We start from the raw sequence: 17,731 nt of genomic DNA on the forward strand, positions 1-17,731 counted from the left end.
CGTGCCAAAATAAACTATGGAACCTCGGCTTGCTAGTTCCTGTCAAACCGTTCAACCTATGTCAGCATGGAAGAAGGACATTAAATGGTGATGATGATGATTGTGACATACACCCATGCATACATTCATATATATGTTTAACCTCAATATTCTGCTTTATATGTGCTGGAATTGATAGCTACATGGTCAAAATGGCCATTGAACATAAGAACTGAAGGGAAAACAACTGTCCATCAGGGATAGCAATTCAGATATTGAAAATATTTGTTGATGTAGGACACAGGTTTGTCACTCATATTATCAGTCAGGTAGTACAACAATGGGTCAGTATGTGCTGACTGATGTAGCAGTATCATCATCAACTGCTACAAGGACAAAAGGTATGCTCTAAAAAGAAGCAACTACAGAGGTATGAAACTGATAAAGTTATGAAAATAACAGAAAATGTTATTACATAACTAATTAGAAAGAGAATTACCTTGATGAGATGTGGTTTGAGTTTGTGCTAGGGCAAGGTGTTACTCATGCCTTATTCCTAGACACAACCATAGAAGATGTTCTTGGCAAAGAGTAAGCCACTGTACATAGCGTCTGTTTATCTGGAGGAAGCATTTGATGATGCTCTGTAAAGTGGTCATATAGGGAATTAGGTGAAGTTTGTAAGAGTCTCTGTGTACAGAGATGCTCTCACCAAGGTGAGAGTTTGAAAGAGTTCAATAAAGAATCATGATTAAAGTGATGTGAAGTGATCAATCTAAAATGGAAAATCCTTTAAAAATTTGGCTTGATGGGAACTCTTTGATGCTTGCATTATTTAGGAACTAAATAGATGCTGATGCAACTGTGTGGTTCTTAATTTCATGGTTTTGGATTCAATCCTACTGCATTGTACCATGGGCAAGTGTCTTCTACTGTTGCCTTTGGCTGATCAAAGCCTGTGAGTAGATTTGGTAGATGGAAAAATGAAACAAGTCCATTGTATGTGTTTGTGTGTGTGTGAGACTTTGTCTTGATGATGTTGTGTAATTGCTGTAAATGAATGTTATTCATTTCTAATATTCCGTGAAAGCATGTCTGGCCACGTGGAAGTTCTGCAGCCTATACATATATACATACACTGGTACTCTGTTTGTTATGATGGTGAGTGTTTCAGTTAATCAGATTAACAGCCTGCTCGTGAAATTAATGTACAAATGGCTTATCACTCCATAGACATATGTACCCTTAATGTAGTTCTCAGGAAGATTCAGCGTGACAATGTGACAAAGCTGACCCTTTGAATTAGAGATACAACTCATTTTTGCCAGCCAAGTTGATTGGAGCACTGTGAAATGAAGTGTGTTGCTCAAGGACACAGGGCACTGCCAAGAATCAAAATCATATGCCATGTCATATCTGTCAACAAGGTATTGTTTTAGAGGCACTTAGGACTCTATGGCAAAATCATAACAAGTGAGATGGTAACAAATCCATTTTTATATAAATTCATAGCAGTGGAATGGTTTAAGCTTTCTAAGTAAATAGATATCCTGTAGGTTGTAAACTGAATTTCAAAGTTGCTGACATTGTTACCATAAAAACTGCTGTTGTTGTTATATTTTGTTATTTTCTGTCTACTGTCCATGCTGCTATTACCACAAAGTCCAGTCTTTGTTGTTGCGTGGTGACTTGTGTGTCTTGATGACTCTGAGAGCTATGCTAGTTGTGTGCAAGTTCTTTATAGGGCCTAGCATGCTGGACAAGTCAAAGGATAGGAGCAGACTAATATGGATTGCCTTTTTACAGAGGTAAAACAATGGGTTTGCATAGGGCCAATATCCCTACCAAGAAAAAAAGGTAAGTTACAAAAATATTAATGACAATACAGAATCAACAATTTCTGGGAGAGGAAGGCCTTCCTTCAGGGAAAGCGTATGACACTGCAACAAAATAAAAAAGCAGGAATCCAAATAGAAAGAAGCAGAAAAGACAGTTGATAGTCAATAACTGTGGAGAAAAGTCATCAATGGCTTAAGTAAGTAAGTAGTCTATGCCGGCAGGGGTTGGAGGAGTTGTCATAGTCTGAATCAGTTTCTGTTCAGTGTTACTGCCTGCTTCCCTGGATGAGTTAACCCTTTAGTGTTCAGATTATTCTATCAAACATAATGCTTATTGATTCCCATTGATTTGAATTAATCATGCATTATCTCATATCTTCAAGATCTTGATGATGTAATTACTTAATGTAGAATAACATTGTAGGGTAGGTGTGAGAGCCTGGATCTGGTCAGTTTGAACATAAAACAGATTAACTATTTTGGCCGGATATGGCTGGTTTAAATACTAAAGGGTTAAAGGACAACATGCTGCTTGCATGTTCTGTTTTTGACAGTTTCTGTTGCTGGATGTCTTTCTTGACTCTTGTTACTTTTGAGAGTATACTGGGTGTAATTTTACTGTGAAACCACCATTAGAGAAATTGTTGCATCCTTGACAATAGTAAAGTGACTACTCAACTCTACATTGTCTCTACTTGTTCAGCCACCATGCTATCTGAGTGTAACAGATCCTGGATGAATTTATCCTGACATCAACATTATTCTTAATAAAAAATTGGTTTATTTTATATGACTGAGAAAACCATATTTTCTTTTTGCAATATTTCCAGATTGAGACACACAGCAAAGAAGGACACCGTCAGAAATATTTCCATGATGACGACAAGTTTGATTTAAAGAATTTAGTAAGATTCCTAATTTTATGTTATTAAACTCTTATTTGTATGAAATTTCAGAGATATTTTGAAAATGTCTGTTTTGTTAACATTGCCTTGTTTAATTTTAGGTCCAACGTGAAAAAATGAGCACAGCAGAAAGCCAGAACAGTATGTTTGCTCGACTTGCTGGCAGGGTAAGCTAACATGGAAAATATTAATTTTTCTAAGTTATGTAATGCCTGTTATCATCATCTGTGTCATTGTTGAAACACTGATATTTCATTATCAACCATTTCTACTGCTATCTTCTTTTCACCGTTAAGTTTAGTTGCTACCAGCTCTTATGACCAATCACAGTTATTGCTTATAATCAAACAAATCATTATCAATGATCTGTTATATTATTGGTTGTAATGTAACCAATAATATAATAATTTTACTGGTTTTAATATATTGGTTAGATGTAATAAATAATCAATTATATATGTAATTGGTTTTATATATATATATATCAATCAAAACCAAAATCAATTCAATGACTGGTGGCTGTGCTAGCAGGGTGCAAAGAGCACCATACAAGTGTGATCGTTGACAGAGCGGCTAAACGGCTTCCGTGCCAGTGGCACATAAAAGGGCACCATTCGAGTATGATCGCGTTATCAGCGTTGCCTTACTGGCACTTGTGCATGTGCTAGTAGGGTGCTAATCCGAGCGTGATCGTTGCCAGAGCAGCCAACTGGCTTCCGTACCTGTGGCACATAAAAGGGAACCATTCGAGCGTGATCGTTACCAATGTTGCTTCACTGGCACGTGTAAAAAGATTCGAGTGAGGTCGTTGCCAGTACTGCTTGACTGGCCCTCGTACCAGTGGCATGTAAAAGCACCCACTACACTCTCGGAGTGGTTGGCGTTAGGAAGGGCATCCAGCTGTAGAAACTCTGCCAGATCAAGATTGGAGCCTGGTGAAGCCATCTGGTTCGCCAGCCCTCAGTCAAAATCGTCCAACCCATGCTAGCATGGAAAGTGGATGTTAAACGATGATGATGATGATATATATATTAGGAGAAAAGGACAACAAAAACTAAGGCAGGACAAGTATCTCAAGTCATTTATAATAATTTAGGGTAGAGTGAATTTGAAGTCTTACAACTGTTTCTAGGATAGCCCAAGTGATAGGCTAGCATGTCCGTACACTGGGTGGGTATTCCATCATTAGAGATATTACATACATATATATATATGTATGTATATGTTTGTGTGTACCTGTCTTTGTGTTTGTATTTACCCCACTACCACCTGACAACTAGTGTTGGTTTGTTTATGTCCTTATAACTTAGTAATTCAGCAAAAGACCAATAAAATATGTACTAGTCTAAAAAATTAGTACTAGCGTTGATTTGTTTGACTAAAATCCTTCAAGGTGTATGCCTCAGCATGACTGAGGTCTAATGATTAAAGCAAGTAAAAGACAAAAAATAAAAATACAGAAGATATTCATTTTCAAGGATGCTAAATTTTTTGAATTCCTCTTCCAGTGTGCAGAAAAGACAACTGATGATTACTCAGTTGATGATATGTTTGTATCTAGTGCTGCCAGAGAGCAATCTGATGCCAAAACATTTGATTTGCAGAAAGCAAGAGCCATATATGGTAAGTTCAGCAAGGGTGTAAATTTATCATTTGCATGTTTTGTGACAACGGATTGTTTTATATCCAATATTAAATGAGATTGTTGAAGCGTTATGAGTAGAAACATATTAATCCAACTGGACACGTGAATTATTGTTGATGTTTCTGTTGTTTAGTCTCAGATCAACCCTGATCGAACAGATTTTTCATCAAAGGAGTTCTAGCCATGACTATCATGTGTATTTGTTGTTTTGTTCTTGTTTGTCCCTAGGTCAACCTTGATTAAGCAGACCTATGATCAAAAAAGTTCCAGCTATGACTGTCCTGTCTTTTAAAATATTGAGCTACATTGTTCAATATCATTGTTATCATTATCATCAACATCTTCATCATCACCATTCTCCTTCTCATCATCATCATCATTTTAATGTCTACTTTTTCATGCTTGCTTGGGTCAGATGGAATTTGTTGAGGCAGATTTTCTATGGCTGAATGCCCTTCCTGTTGAATATTTTCCCATGGTCAGACATGTTTCCACAGAAGATTAAAAACAAAAGCTACTGATTTACATATATTCTACAATGTCAAGACAAAGTGATACAAACACACATGCATGCACACCCGAATACGCATATATGATGAGCTTCTTTCAGTTTCCATCTACCAAATCCACTCACAAGCCTTTGGTTAAACCAGGGTTTTAGCAGAAGATACTTGCCCAAGATGCTATGCAGTGGGACTGAACCCAAAGTCACATGGCTGGGAAACAAAGTTCTTAACCACACAACCTTGCCTGCACCTGATATATTCTTCTTTATTTGAAACAGTGTTATCTGATTTTAAGGAGATATGATTGCTATATCTGTAAGGCCAACAGGCTATGTAAGATGTCACCACGTTCATTCATGAATGAGTAAGTCTATGAGAATATTAGTAAGCTAGAGTCTACAATGTGATTTTGATCTCCAGTTAAGTTACAGTATTGCAATATACATCACAACTACAATTTTATGTTTCAATCACATTGAGAAAATCAATCTATATCAGGATGAGCCACCCTTGAAATATTATATAAAATGCTAAGCTAGCCAGGTTTTGGGCATGTTTTTTCATATACTTAAATCTGGTAAACTACTTAACCATAAAATAAGGTTAAAGCATATAGAGTATCAAGCCTTGGTTCTTTTTGCTTTTTAAACCATTTAGTCTGAGAAGGAAAGGCAGCACCCATGACCTTTGTTTTCTTTAGAGCTTCTGGGACTGATGAGAGGAAATGAGGATAACATTGCTTCCCAGGTCACACACCATGACTAAAAAAAAATACCATAGGACAGTCTCTACTCCAACAACCAACTTGTGATTTCAGAAATGCCTCAACTTGCCTGCTTAGAGGATCTTGTCTCTTTAAACAAGTGATATATAGTACATCTATAAAATAATTAGTTGAGATTGAAAAGAATTATATAAGAGTCACCTCTAATACTTTCAAAAGCCAATTCTATCAACATCTACATTCATTCAGATCAAGGGATCAAGCAAACTTCACTTTCTTGCCCCAATTCATTTGGGCACAAGGGGACTATGAATGGATCAAATCCCAGTAGCATGGAATATTATTGCCCGAACCTCTCCATATTTCAACTAAAGCAGTCCAGTTAGCAACAATGATATCCTTGGTCTGTTATGTATTGAATCACTTGATTTGCTTTGTTTAGAGGTTAGATGGTCCACTAGCTTTTAAAAATAATTTCTCATAAAACAAAACACTGCCTGTCTGTTTTGTAGAGTCATGGGAAAATGGATGTAAAACAGAATAAGGAAATAAATTAATGTGCAAGTTTTCATGCACTTACAGTTGCACATATTTGGACACATCATCAGTGTTGTATCCTGGAGCTACAGGGTGTTTCCAGTCTTGCAACATGCATTCTCATCCAAATGACCCAATCAAGTTTGATCAAACTTCAACCACTGACCCAAGTGGCATTCTACTAATTGTACTAGTCACCCACCTTTCAACCAGAGCCATCTAGATGTCTTCTTTATTACCTACATCTTGTTCTTGACAGTTCTCCTGCTCTCTTCCATAATGCCCAATACACTATAAGCTTTACTAGAGAAAAGGCCTGCAAACCCTTACTCATCTCCACTGGCATGCACCTGGTCCACTACCCATTCCTGCAGCTGTCCATTACCAACATCGTGTACCTCACCCTCTTCTTCTCTTGCACCCCCTCTATCCTTTCCTCTCAAGGATCAGTTGCTACATAAATTTAACAGCTTATTCAATATTCTTATTATAATTTCATTTTCTATTTCAGATCATCAGAAGATGTCAAAATCTATGGCAGGCTGTAAATTTTGTTTTGAAAATATATCAAAACATCTTCTTGTTGCTATTGGACAAAAAGTAAGACATTTTGAATATATTTGTATGTTTCAGTAGTTAAGAAGTTTACTTCCAAGCCACATGATTTCAGGTTCAATTCCATTGCATATTACCTTCAGCAATTGTCTTCTACTATAGCCCTGGGTTGACCAAAGGCGTGTCAATGAATTTGGATGACAGAAACTGAAAGAAGCTTGTCATATATGTGTGTCTGTGTATGTGATTGTGTCTCCTTGTTTTGATAGCATGGGATATCGATCAACATCAATGGAAATTGCAGCAGTGATATCAGTGCCGGTGGCACGTAAGAGAACCATCCGAACGTGGCCGTTCCAGCACCGCCCCGACTGGCCTCGTGCCGGTGGCATGTAAAAAGCACCATCTGTTCATGGCCATTGCCAGCCTCACCTGGCCCCCGTGCCGGTGGCATGTAAAAGAACCATCCAATCGTGGCCGTTTGCCAGACTCGTCTGGCACCTGTGCCAGTGGCACGTAAAAAGCACCCACTACACTCACGGAGTGGTTGGCGTTAGGAAGGGCATCCAGCCGTAGAAACATTGCCAGATCAGACTGGGCCTGGTGCAGCCTTCTGGCTTCCCAGACCCCAGTTGAACTGTCCAACCCATGCTAGCATGGAAAGCGGATGCTAAACGATGATGATGATGATGATGATGTCATCCAAGCTGAGTCACTTATTTCCAGTCTTCCAAGTCTTCTAAGAGAATATGTTCAGCCATGTGGAAATATGACTTTGCTTGGAAACAGGTGAGAATCGGTGACAGGAAAGGTGTTTGGCTGTTGAAAATTTGCATCAACCAATTTAGTCTCACCTTCAAAAGCATGAAACAGTGGGTGTTATGATAATGATGATGAATCAGTGGAATTTATAGGCACTTGTACCAGTAACCAGTGACACGTAAAGGGCACCCATTACACTTTTACAGTGGTTGGTGTTAGGACATCCAGCCATAGAAACAAAACCAAATCAGACTGGAATCTAGCACATCTCTGTGGCTTACCAGTCCCAGTCAAACTGTCTAACCCATGCCAGCATGGAAAACGGATGCTAAATGATGATGATGATGAGAATATCTCCAGATTTAACCCCACCACCCACTCATCTAATGACTTTAGCTGAATCCTCTATGTTGTACATATTCAGACTAGGTAATTCCTCTCTCCCATAAGTATTGAACGCCTCACAGAAGCTCAAAGACATTACCCTTTGTTTTATGATTAAACCATGAAACTAAAAGCATGGTGCTTTAACAAATTCCTTTTTCATTTTCATTTTTATGATTTGTCCAGAGGAGGAATGGCAGTGTCTTTTACCTTCTGTAGTGCTGGGTGGTTGGTGTTAGGAAGGGCATCCAGCTGTAAAATCCAAGCCAAAACAGTTTGACAGGCTCCTGTCAAACTGTCTAACCTGTGCCAGCATGGAAGGTGGATGTTAAATGATGATGATAGCTTCTTAGACTGGTAGGAGAAGGTTATGGAGATTTAGATGAATGCCTGCAAGATGGTGGACTTTACTGAAGTCACCCATGGGTTTAAGGTATAGTCTTAAACTGCACCAAAGAACAGGAACAGTCCTCACCACTTCCAACAGGCTTCCATATTTTTCAGTTTTTGATACTCACTTAGCATTGGTCAACCCAGAACTTTGGTAAAAGAAATTTGCTCAAGGCACCATGATGTTTGATGGAACTGCAAACCATGAAGTTGTGAAACAAATCATGCTTGTGTCTACTACTGTAGATTGAACCCTGATCTATCTAAAATTTTATACGTTTTGTGTTACACCCAATTATTTGTTTACTTTCGTAGGCAGTATACATATGACAGAGTATACTCTACAACCACTTCATTTGAGCTTCCACTTGCTGTACTTCTGTCCATGTCTAACTATTTTCTTTTAATTCTTTAGCATTTACGTTGGCCATATGCAACCCAAATTTCCTACCTGTTTTATTTTCAAACTGGCCAGAACTGGCTTCTCACGTCTCCCCTAGAATGGCAGTCTTAAAGTAAACAATAACATCATCAAAATCTTGAAGCTATTAAATAATGCATGATTAATTTAAAGCAATGGGTATAGTAAGCATTATATTTGACAGAGCAATCTGAATGTTGAAGGATTAAATATATTTGACGTACATTTTTTTAAAGAGAGAGTTCTTTGTAATAGTTTTTGTTCTGTTTTCCTTCAGGTTTATTTAGCTCTTCCAGAATGTCCTTCTCTCACAGAGGGACATTGTATTCTTGCTCCTATTCAGCATGTTACATCTTCAACTGCCATGGATGAAGATGTCTGGGATGAGATTCAGGTAAGATGTCTACATTTTATATATATATATATATATTGATGATATATATGATTAATTGTTGTATTTTATATATAAATAAGGTACATAATAATCACAAATACAAACATTCACATTCTTCCCTTGTACATGCACACACTTACACACATATACTCACACAGAGTTGAAATGCTGTTTGACTTTTCTTTTCAGTGTTGAATGTTCACCATCCCACTTCCATTGCACACACACACACACAAACATTCACATGACTCCTTCTATATACTTATACATATAGTCACACAGAGTTGAAACACAGATTTTTTTTCACCATAGAACTTCCATCATCCCACTACCAAAGTTTGCCATCACCCTTATTTCCTTATTAATCTATCACCCCTTCCTTTCTCATTTATATGTTGTGATGGAGAAATACACAAGAGTATTATTATAGTAGAAGATATTGGTGGTAAATCAAATTAATACACTTGTGAAAGTTCACATACATTCACATACTTCCCTTGTACAAGCACGCATGTACACACATATACTCACACAGAGTTGAAATGCTGTTTGATTTTTTCCTTTCAGCATTGAACGTTCACTATCCCACTTCCATTGCACACACACACACACCTCCCTTTTACATGCACACACATTATACTCATACAGAAACACTGACTTTTTTCACCCCTTCCTTCATTATTCATCTATCACCCCTTCTTTTCTCATTCATATGTTGTGATGGAGAAAAACAGAAGATACACGACACACTCTTTGCTACTTCCTCTCTCTCATTGCTATTTCTTTCTCTCACTTCCTCTCAGTCAGGGCTATTATTCTCACTACTTTTCCTTCACTGAATTACTATTTTTTCTCCTCTCCCTTCATTTACACTACTCTTTCTCTTTCTTGCATGATTTTGGACAAATATATAAAAACACTACACTCATTATTATATTAGGAGATAAACTCCATATGATGTACTTGGTGTAAGCTATGGTCACATAAAAGATGCAACAATATCAAAGGAAGGTTAACCAGGAAAATAGTTTTTGTGTGTGGCAGATGCACTGGGGCAATAAACACTGAAGATGTACAGGAAACAGATTCTATCACATGCCAGGGGAAGAAACTAGAAGTAGTTTATAGCTCCTGCTACCTAGGTGACAAAGTCTGTAGTGGGGGCGGTTGCTTTGAGATTGTAGTGATTAGAGTAAGAATAGCTTGGGCAAAGTTCAGGGAGCTCCTACCTCTGCTGGTAACTAAGAGCCTCTTGCTTAGGGTGAAAGGTAGACTGTATGATGCATGTGTGCGAACTGCCATGCTACATGGCAGTGAAACATGGGCCATGAATGCTGAGGACATGCGTAGGCTTGAAAGAAATGAAGCTAGTATGATCTGCTAGATGTGTAATGTTAGTGTGCATACATGACAGAGTGTAAACGCCCTGAGAGAAAAGTTGGGCATAAGAAGCATCAGATGTGGTGTGCAAGAGAGGCATCTGCGCTGATATAGTCATGTGTTACATATGAATGAAGACAGCTGTGTGAGGAAGTGCCACTCCCTATCTGTAGAAGAAACCTGTAGAGGAGGTAGACCTAGGAAGATATTGGATGGGGTGGTGAAGCATAGCCTTCAAGCATTGGGCCTCACAAAGGCAATGACAGGAGACCGGGACCTTTGAAGATATGCTGTGATTGAGAAGTCTCAGCAACTAAAGTGAGATTGCAGCCACGCATGTCTGGTCCTGTTAAGAATACTTCTGATGTGTTGGGTGATATGATATGCTTGAGAAGACCTGTTGAGTCAAGTAAAACCAATATTGTAGCTGGGGCTGGTGCCCCCTGACTGGCTACCGTGCTGGTGGCACGTAAAAAGCATCATCTGAATGTGGATGATGCCAATACTCCCAGACTGGCTCATGTGCTGGTTGCATGTAAAAAGTACCAACTGATCGTGACCGATGCCAGTACCCGCTAACTGGCTCCTGTGCCAGTGACATGTAAAAAGTACCATCCGAATGTGATCGTTACCAGGTCTGCCTTACTGGCTCCTGTGCCAATGGCACATAAAAAGCTCCCACTACACTCTCGGAGTGGTTGGCGTTAAGAAGGGCATCCAGCTGTAGAAACTCTGCCAGATCAGATTGGAGCCTGGTGCAGCTGCTGGCTCACCAGGCCTCAATCAAACCGTCCAACTCATGCTAGCATGGAAAATGGACGTTAATTGATGATGATGATGATATATATATATATATATATACACACACACTCTTTTTATTCTCTTTTACTGCTTTCAGTCATTGGACTATGACTGGGCTTGGGCATTGCCATCAAGAGTTTTTGTAGTTAATCCTGTATTTATTCCTGTATTTATTTCTGACTTTGCCATCTGTACTGTGCATCCCCTGCCACTGCACTTCACACCACCTTGCTGTCACCTATACCTACTTGATCCATTCCTACTTCCTCCACCTTCCCCTCCAGCCTATTCACTGTTGACCTTGCTTCCACCCATGTTTTCCACTTACTTCATCTCTCTCCATCCATCTGTCACTCACCTCGCACACTCCCATGAACTTACTTCTCTTTATTCACCTTCTTGTAACTTGAGGGTATATCCTAACACATGCTCATCACCGTCCCTCCTTCTCTTCCAACTGGGGTAATCATTGTGTCTCTCCGATGACAAGATGCCTGTTCCTGATCCCCTATCATACTTAATATCTCCTCACCTGGCATAAAGCAGTGTCATCGTTGTTGTACCTATTTTTTTTTTCAATTGAATGGTTATCCAGCTGTAAAAGCCATGCCAAAACAGACCTTGCCAGTTCTTGTACCACATGAAAAGTATCCAGTCTAATCTGTAAAGTGGTTGGTGTTAGGAAGGGTATCCAGCTGTAAAAAAAACCATGCCAAAACAGAGTGGAACTCGGTGTAGTCCTCTGGCTTGCCAGCTCCTATGAAGCTGTCCAACCCATGTCAGCTTGGAAAACAAACATTAAATGATGATGATGTTGATAGTGATGGTGATGTTGGTTAAGCTATCTTTTTTCAAGTAAAAGGATGCATCTAAACACACTAGTTTACACACACACACACACTCATTGATTTCTACGTAGTTTCTCCCTACCAAATTCCTTTCACAAGGTATTGGTTAATGAATAGTTTAAAAAAAATATATATTCATAACTATGATGTTGAAGGCATAGCTGTGTGGTTAAGAAGTTTCCTTCCCAACCATGTAGTTTCAGGTTCAGTCTCACTGTGTGACACCTTGGGTAAGTATCTTCTACTATAGCTCTGTGAATGGATTTGGCAGACGGAAACTGAAAGAAGCCCATTGTATACTTATATATATATACATATAGTTATCAAACTCTTGCATGCATGAATAGGTATTCCTATATACCTTCCACTTTCATATAGATTAATTCTCCTGGCCTTGCATAACTTGACTTTGGGGAGCTAGAGTTCTTAGAAGGCACTGCTCCAGTATGGCCTTCATTGTGGTGATTAGAATAAACTGGAGAATTAACAGTTTATACTTGATAGACACAGGCATAGGGTTTATGATTAAGAAATTGCTCTCTGCTGGCCCCCAACCTGGGTATTTCACCCACATGTAACAAAGAAACTTTTCCCTCACTCTACCTCAGCAAACCAATTTACATCTCTTTCTCGCATTTCCTCCTTCATTCATTATGCTTAGCTCTCACTCCTGGCCTAGCTCCTCACTTCCCAGTCCTGTCCTCACACTTCTGTTCTTCTATATCATTGCTATCCAGTAGCCCCTCCAACTCTATATATACCCAGGTCTTTCACCACTTACTTGCACTCTTTAATCGCACTCTCTTTGCAATATCCTGTCATTTATATTATGGCACTTGAACCTCAAGGGTTCTCTCTCTTCCTTTACTCAACCATCTCATTTATACTCTGATCCCTGTTCCTTGTGAGTATGCCCGGCATTTTGCCACCATAACCATCTTGCAGTCTCTCTCTCTCTCTCTCCCCTGCACTTCACTCAGGTTGGGCAACTGTGTATATTCTTTGCAGTAGCACACCTGTTTTCTGTCTTCGTTCCTGATCTTTCTCTCTCTGGACGAGTAACCTTGTACTTCCTCTTCGGCAAGACACCAGTATCTGTCTCACTATAACCTTTTCATCATCACCTCCTCCAATGCCTCCTCCCCTCTTAAAAGTGTTTGTCTTGTAAGTACTTGGTGACCCTGTCAGTGCAGCTGCTACTCAAAAGCACCCAGTACACACTGTAAAGTGGTTGATGTTTGGAAGGGCACCCAACTATAAAAACCTTTCCAAAACTTACCTTGCCCATGCTTGTGCCACATAAAAAGCACTAAATCCACTTTGCTGAGTGGTTGATGTTAGGAAGAGCATCCAGCTGTAAAAATTCTGCCAAAACAGTCACAGAAGTCTGGTGTAGGCTTTGACCTGGCCGGCTCTTGTGGTACTGTCCCACCCATGCTATCATGGAACACGGACGTTAAATGATGATGATGATGATATATATGTGTGTATGTGTGTGATTGTGTCTCATCTTGACACCACATCATAGTTGTAAATTAGAGTCACCATTATACAGGTGGTGTAATTTGTTTCCAGTCTTCTGCAAAAGACATGTTTAGCCATGGGGAAATATTACCTTGCTTGGAAGCAAGAAGGGCATCTAGCTGTAGAAAAGTGGTTGTTAAAATGATGCTGATGGTGGTGGTGGTAATGTTGAAAATGATGATGAATGAAGATGATAATGAATGAGGATAATGACAATAATAATGAGCATGTTAAAAATTGTTGTGGCGGACACCCCCAAGTGAGAAGTGGGCTGGTCCACTACTAATAAATAGTGGACAGACACAGCAAGTAGTGTCAGTTGGCGAGGTACGCCGTACAGGCCAGTCACACAGACGACAAAATACATTGTCATAATGTGGGACATATCAAAAATGATGATGAATAATGGATGGATGATGATGATGATAGAAATGATGGTCACATGGGATTAGCAACCACACAGCAATAGTAAAAATGATGAAAAAAAATGCATCTCCATTTGACATATCTTGGTAGTGCTTGTAATTGTCCCTTCTTAATTTCATATCATCATCACCTAACAACTTTCCATGTGCGTGCTTAAACAGGTTGTACCTCTTTTGCCTAGGAGAGTATCATGCTTCTTGTTATGGTTCCTTGAGGATTAGCAGGCTATCTCTTTCAAGGGAATTCATATCCTCATATTTTTCTGCTGCAGCAGCTGGTGGCAGCGGTGGTGGTGGTGGTGGTGGTCCCCACCGAGTTCAAATCTTGTTGAGGCCAACTTTGCCCTCTGAAAGTATGGAGGCAAGTTCTGGTTAAGTACCAAGGTTGATATAAACGATTGCGCCCCTCCTCTCAGATTTCTACTAAGAAATTATAATGTCTTCTTGCATATAGAGGAGGCTGCAGACCAGTCTTTCATGAAGGTTTTGCTGTCATATTTTGAATCAGTTGAGCAATAAACCTCGAAGCAGTCTTACTAGCTTGTTTTATTTTTTTAATCTTTTCATAATCACATGTTCGGTGCAGGTTTGGTTGTGTGGTTGAGAAGTTTGCTTCCCAAACTCATGGTTTCAGGTTCATTCCCACTGTGTGGCACCTTGGACAAGTGTCTTCTACTATAGCCTCAGGCCAACCAAAGCCTTGTGAATGGATTTGGTAGTAGGAAACTGAAAAGAAACCTGTCATTAACTGGCTCAGGGGTGCAAGGCAAAAGAGAAAAACAGCTGCAATATAGTCTGCAGGAACCTGCAATAATCATACTTGCTACATATGTGGGCTTTGCAAATCGTTGGCAGAACTCAAATGTCACATTTGACATAAGCATTATGACTGACAAAGAAAGTGTAGGTTGTTGGATCCTCATGCGTTGAAACCAATGGGAGAGTCCATCATATGTATGTGTGTATGCATGTATATATCATCATCATCATTATCATTTAACATCTACCTTCCATGCTGGCATGAGTTGGATGGTTTGACAGGAGCCAGCCAGGCAGAAGACTACACCATGCTTCTGTGTCTGTTTTGGCATGGTTTTTACGGCTGGATGCCCTTTCTAATACCAACCACCCTGTTGAATGGACTGAGTGCTTTTTACATGGCACCAGCACAAGTGAGGTCAGTTTTGGCAAGGTTTTTTACAGCTGAATGTCCTTCCAAATGCCAACCACTTCACAATGTGGACAGGATGTTTTTTACATGACACCAGCACCAGCAGGGTCACCAAATAACTTGCAAGACAAGGAATTTATGGTAGGGGTAGGGCATTGGAGGAAGTGTATGTGTGTGTCTCCTTGTTTGAACATTATGTGATAGTTGAAAGCAAGTGTCACCATCACCTAGGTAGTTTCATTTGTTTCCACGAAAACATGTCTGGACTAGAGGAATTATGTTATTAGGAAACAGGTAAGGATTAATGATAGGAAGGACATCCAGCTATAGAGAAAGTGCCTCAGTGAATTATGTCTGATCCAAGCAAGAATGGAAAAACAGATGTTAAAATGATGATGATGATGACAATACTCAGCTCCAAGTTATAGCTGAGCAGGCCCGTCTATGATCAAAAGTATTCTATCCATGACCATCATGTCTTTTTTGAAGTAACTAGGATTATTATATTGCCTAATGTCATTTCTGTTTTTTTAAAACTGTAGATGTGTATTTTGAAGAAGATTTGGTTGCTATTTCTAGCAAATTGGCTGACCATATAGAGATTCCCTTGTAGATATCAATAATGGTTATTGTTTTTGTTTAGCCCTCGGTCAGTTCTGACTGAGTAAGCCATTCCATCTATGACTATCTTGCTTTTTTTTCCAGACATACTGTATTTGAAATTAAATTATCTAATAGGACCTTCTTTTGTTTTAAGATGTTAGGACATGATTTAAGGTAGATTGGCTATTGTTTCTAGTTGATGATTTGTCTTACTAGATTGTAGCTCCCTCCCTGACTCAAAGATTTCTTGTTTATTGTTTCTACAGTTACATAAATACATTATTAGGACAATACTGATCAAACATTTTCAACTTACTGCCCTAAACTTATCACTAGTTCTTGTTACTCTTAATTTATTCAGCTATATTATTCAGAGTAAACCTGCACTCTCAGAAACAGTTACAAAATAAAATAAATATTAATAATAATAATAATAATAATAATAATAATAATAATAATAATAATAATTAATTAACAAGTTATACATAATCCAATTAAGTTTGGTTAGCTAGGTACATTCCTATAGAAATTTACAAGGTGTATCAATCTATATGCCCTCAGTCACCCTCTGTGTGTTTCCAAATCTACTGGGGCTACAATTGTCAGTAAAGGATAGTACTTAGCTATTATTCTCTTTCTGATACTACTGTTTCTTACCTTGGCACACCCTACCATCCCCTCAGGTAATCTCCTCCTTCATTGGGGGCAGTACCGCCCCATTTTAAAAATCACTGTACTCTGCATTTCAAAATAACCTTAATATTATTCTCAGTGTAATGTTGACTTGTCTGCTTAATATTTTCTCCTTCTTATTTTTGTAGTGAACATTACTTATGTGTGGTCTTTCTCTTCAAATAGACTAACCTTAATCTTTTTTAATCTTCTAATACTTTGTGTTATATTTTACTATTGTGTTGTAAGCCTCTCCTGTATACACCCCACAGTTTTGATTCATATATTTTACACTGCTGTATTTTCATTTTCAGTTAATTCTTTTCCAAAGTTTTACTAGAATCCACAGGGATCAGTGTTGATCTCCTTCTGGCGTAGTTTTAATTTGATGGGAAATAAATCTCTTCTTGGATAAGATGCTGATCCTTTCTAAGCAGAAGTTCTTGTTGAAAGATTTTGTCTCTGTACTGGCTTCAAATAATGATAAAAAAACAAACAAACAAAAAAAAACTTGATTTTGCACATGATTTTGAGAAGATTAAACTCCTTGTCAATTCTGATGTATATATATGTATAAACACACACACACACACATATATGATATATATATATATCAGATTGCAAGACAGTGTGTGAGAGCAAATTGTGATGTCACAGGAGAGAAATGTGTTCGAATGGATGATGGTGCACTAGCTTTTGTGATTCTGAAAAGAAAGAGGCTTGGAGAAGCCATTATGAAAGACTACTGAATGTAGAGAATGAATGGGAAGAGGAAAGCCTGCCAAGTGTTGACCCAGTAGAGGGACCAGCTATCTGTATAGATAGCTCCCTAGTACACAAAGCAATTAAGGGTATGAAGCCAGGAAAAGCCCCCGGCCCATCAGGAATCACTGCTGAGATGCTTAAAACATCTGGTGGTGTGGGCTACGGCCTAGTCACCCGCATTGTAAACCAGGTAGTTCATGATGGAGTCATACCCAACGACTGGCGTAGCAGCACCATAGTCAACTGCTACAAGGGTAAAGGGGATGTTCTAGATAGAAATAACTACAGGGGTATCAAACTGCTGGATCAGGTAATGAAGGTCATGGAGAGGGTCATAGCCCATCTCATCAGGGAGAGAGTCTGCATAGATGAGATGCAGTCTGGTTTTGAGCCGGGCAGAAGCACCACTGATGCCATATTCCTGGTTTGACAACTGCTGGAGAAATACCTAGCCAAAGATAAACCCCTTTACTTAGCTTTTGTGCACTTGGAGAAAGCCTTC

At 39.0% G+C, this 17,731-nt stretch overlaps 1 protein-coding gene across 2 annotated transcripts in view; it reads left to right on the top strand.

Moving 5' to 3' along the window:
- The window catches only part of LOC115212766 (CWF19-like protein 2), a 71,666-nt gene that overhangs the window by 17,855 nt on the left and 36,080 nt on the right, over positions 1-17,731 (top strand). For both annotated transcript variants that reach the window (XM_036504099.1, XM_029781440.2), the window contains exons 10-14: positions 2,648-2,722; positions 2,824-2,889; positions 4,231-4,345; positions 6,646-6,734; positions 8,924-9,040. In XM_036504099.1, coding sequence (XP_036359992.1) covers positions 2,648-2,722; positions 2,824-2,889; positions 4,231-4,345; positions 6,646-6,734; positions 8,924-9,040 — 462 coding nt within the window. The remainder of the gene's footprint in view (positions 1-2,647; positions 2,723-2,823; positions 2,890-4,230; positions 4,346-6,645; positions 6,735-8,923; positions 9,041-17,731) is intronic.

The sequence above is a fragment of the Octopus sinensis genome, linkage group LG6 (assembly GCF_006345805.1).
Source record: "Octopus sinensis linkage group LG6, ASM634580v1, whole genome shotgun sequence".
Taxonomy (NCBI): domain Eukaryota; kingdom Metazoa; phylum Mollusca; class Cephalopoda; order Octopoda; family Octopodidae; genus Octopus; species Octopus sinensis.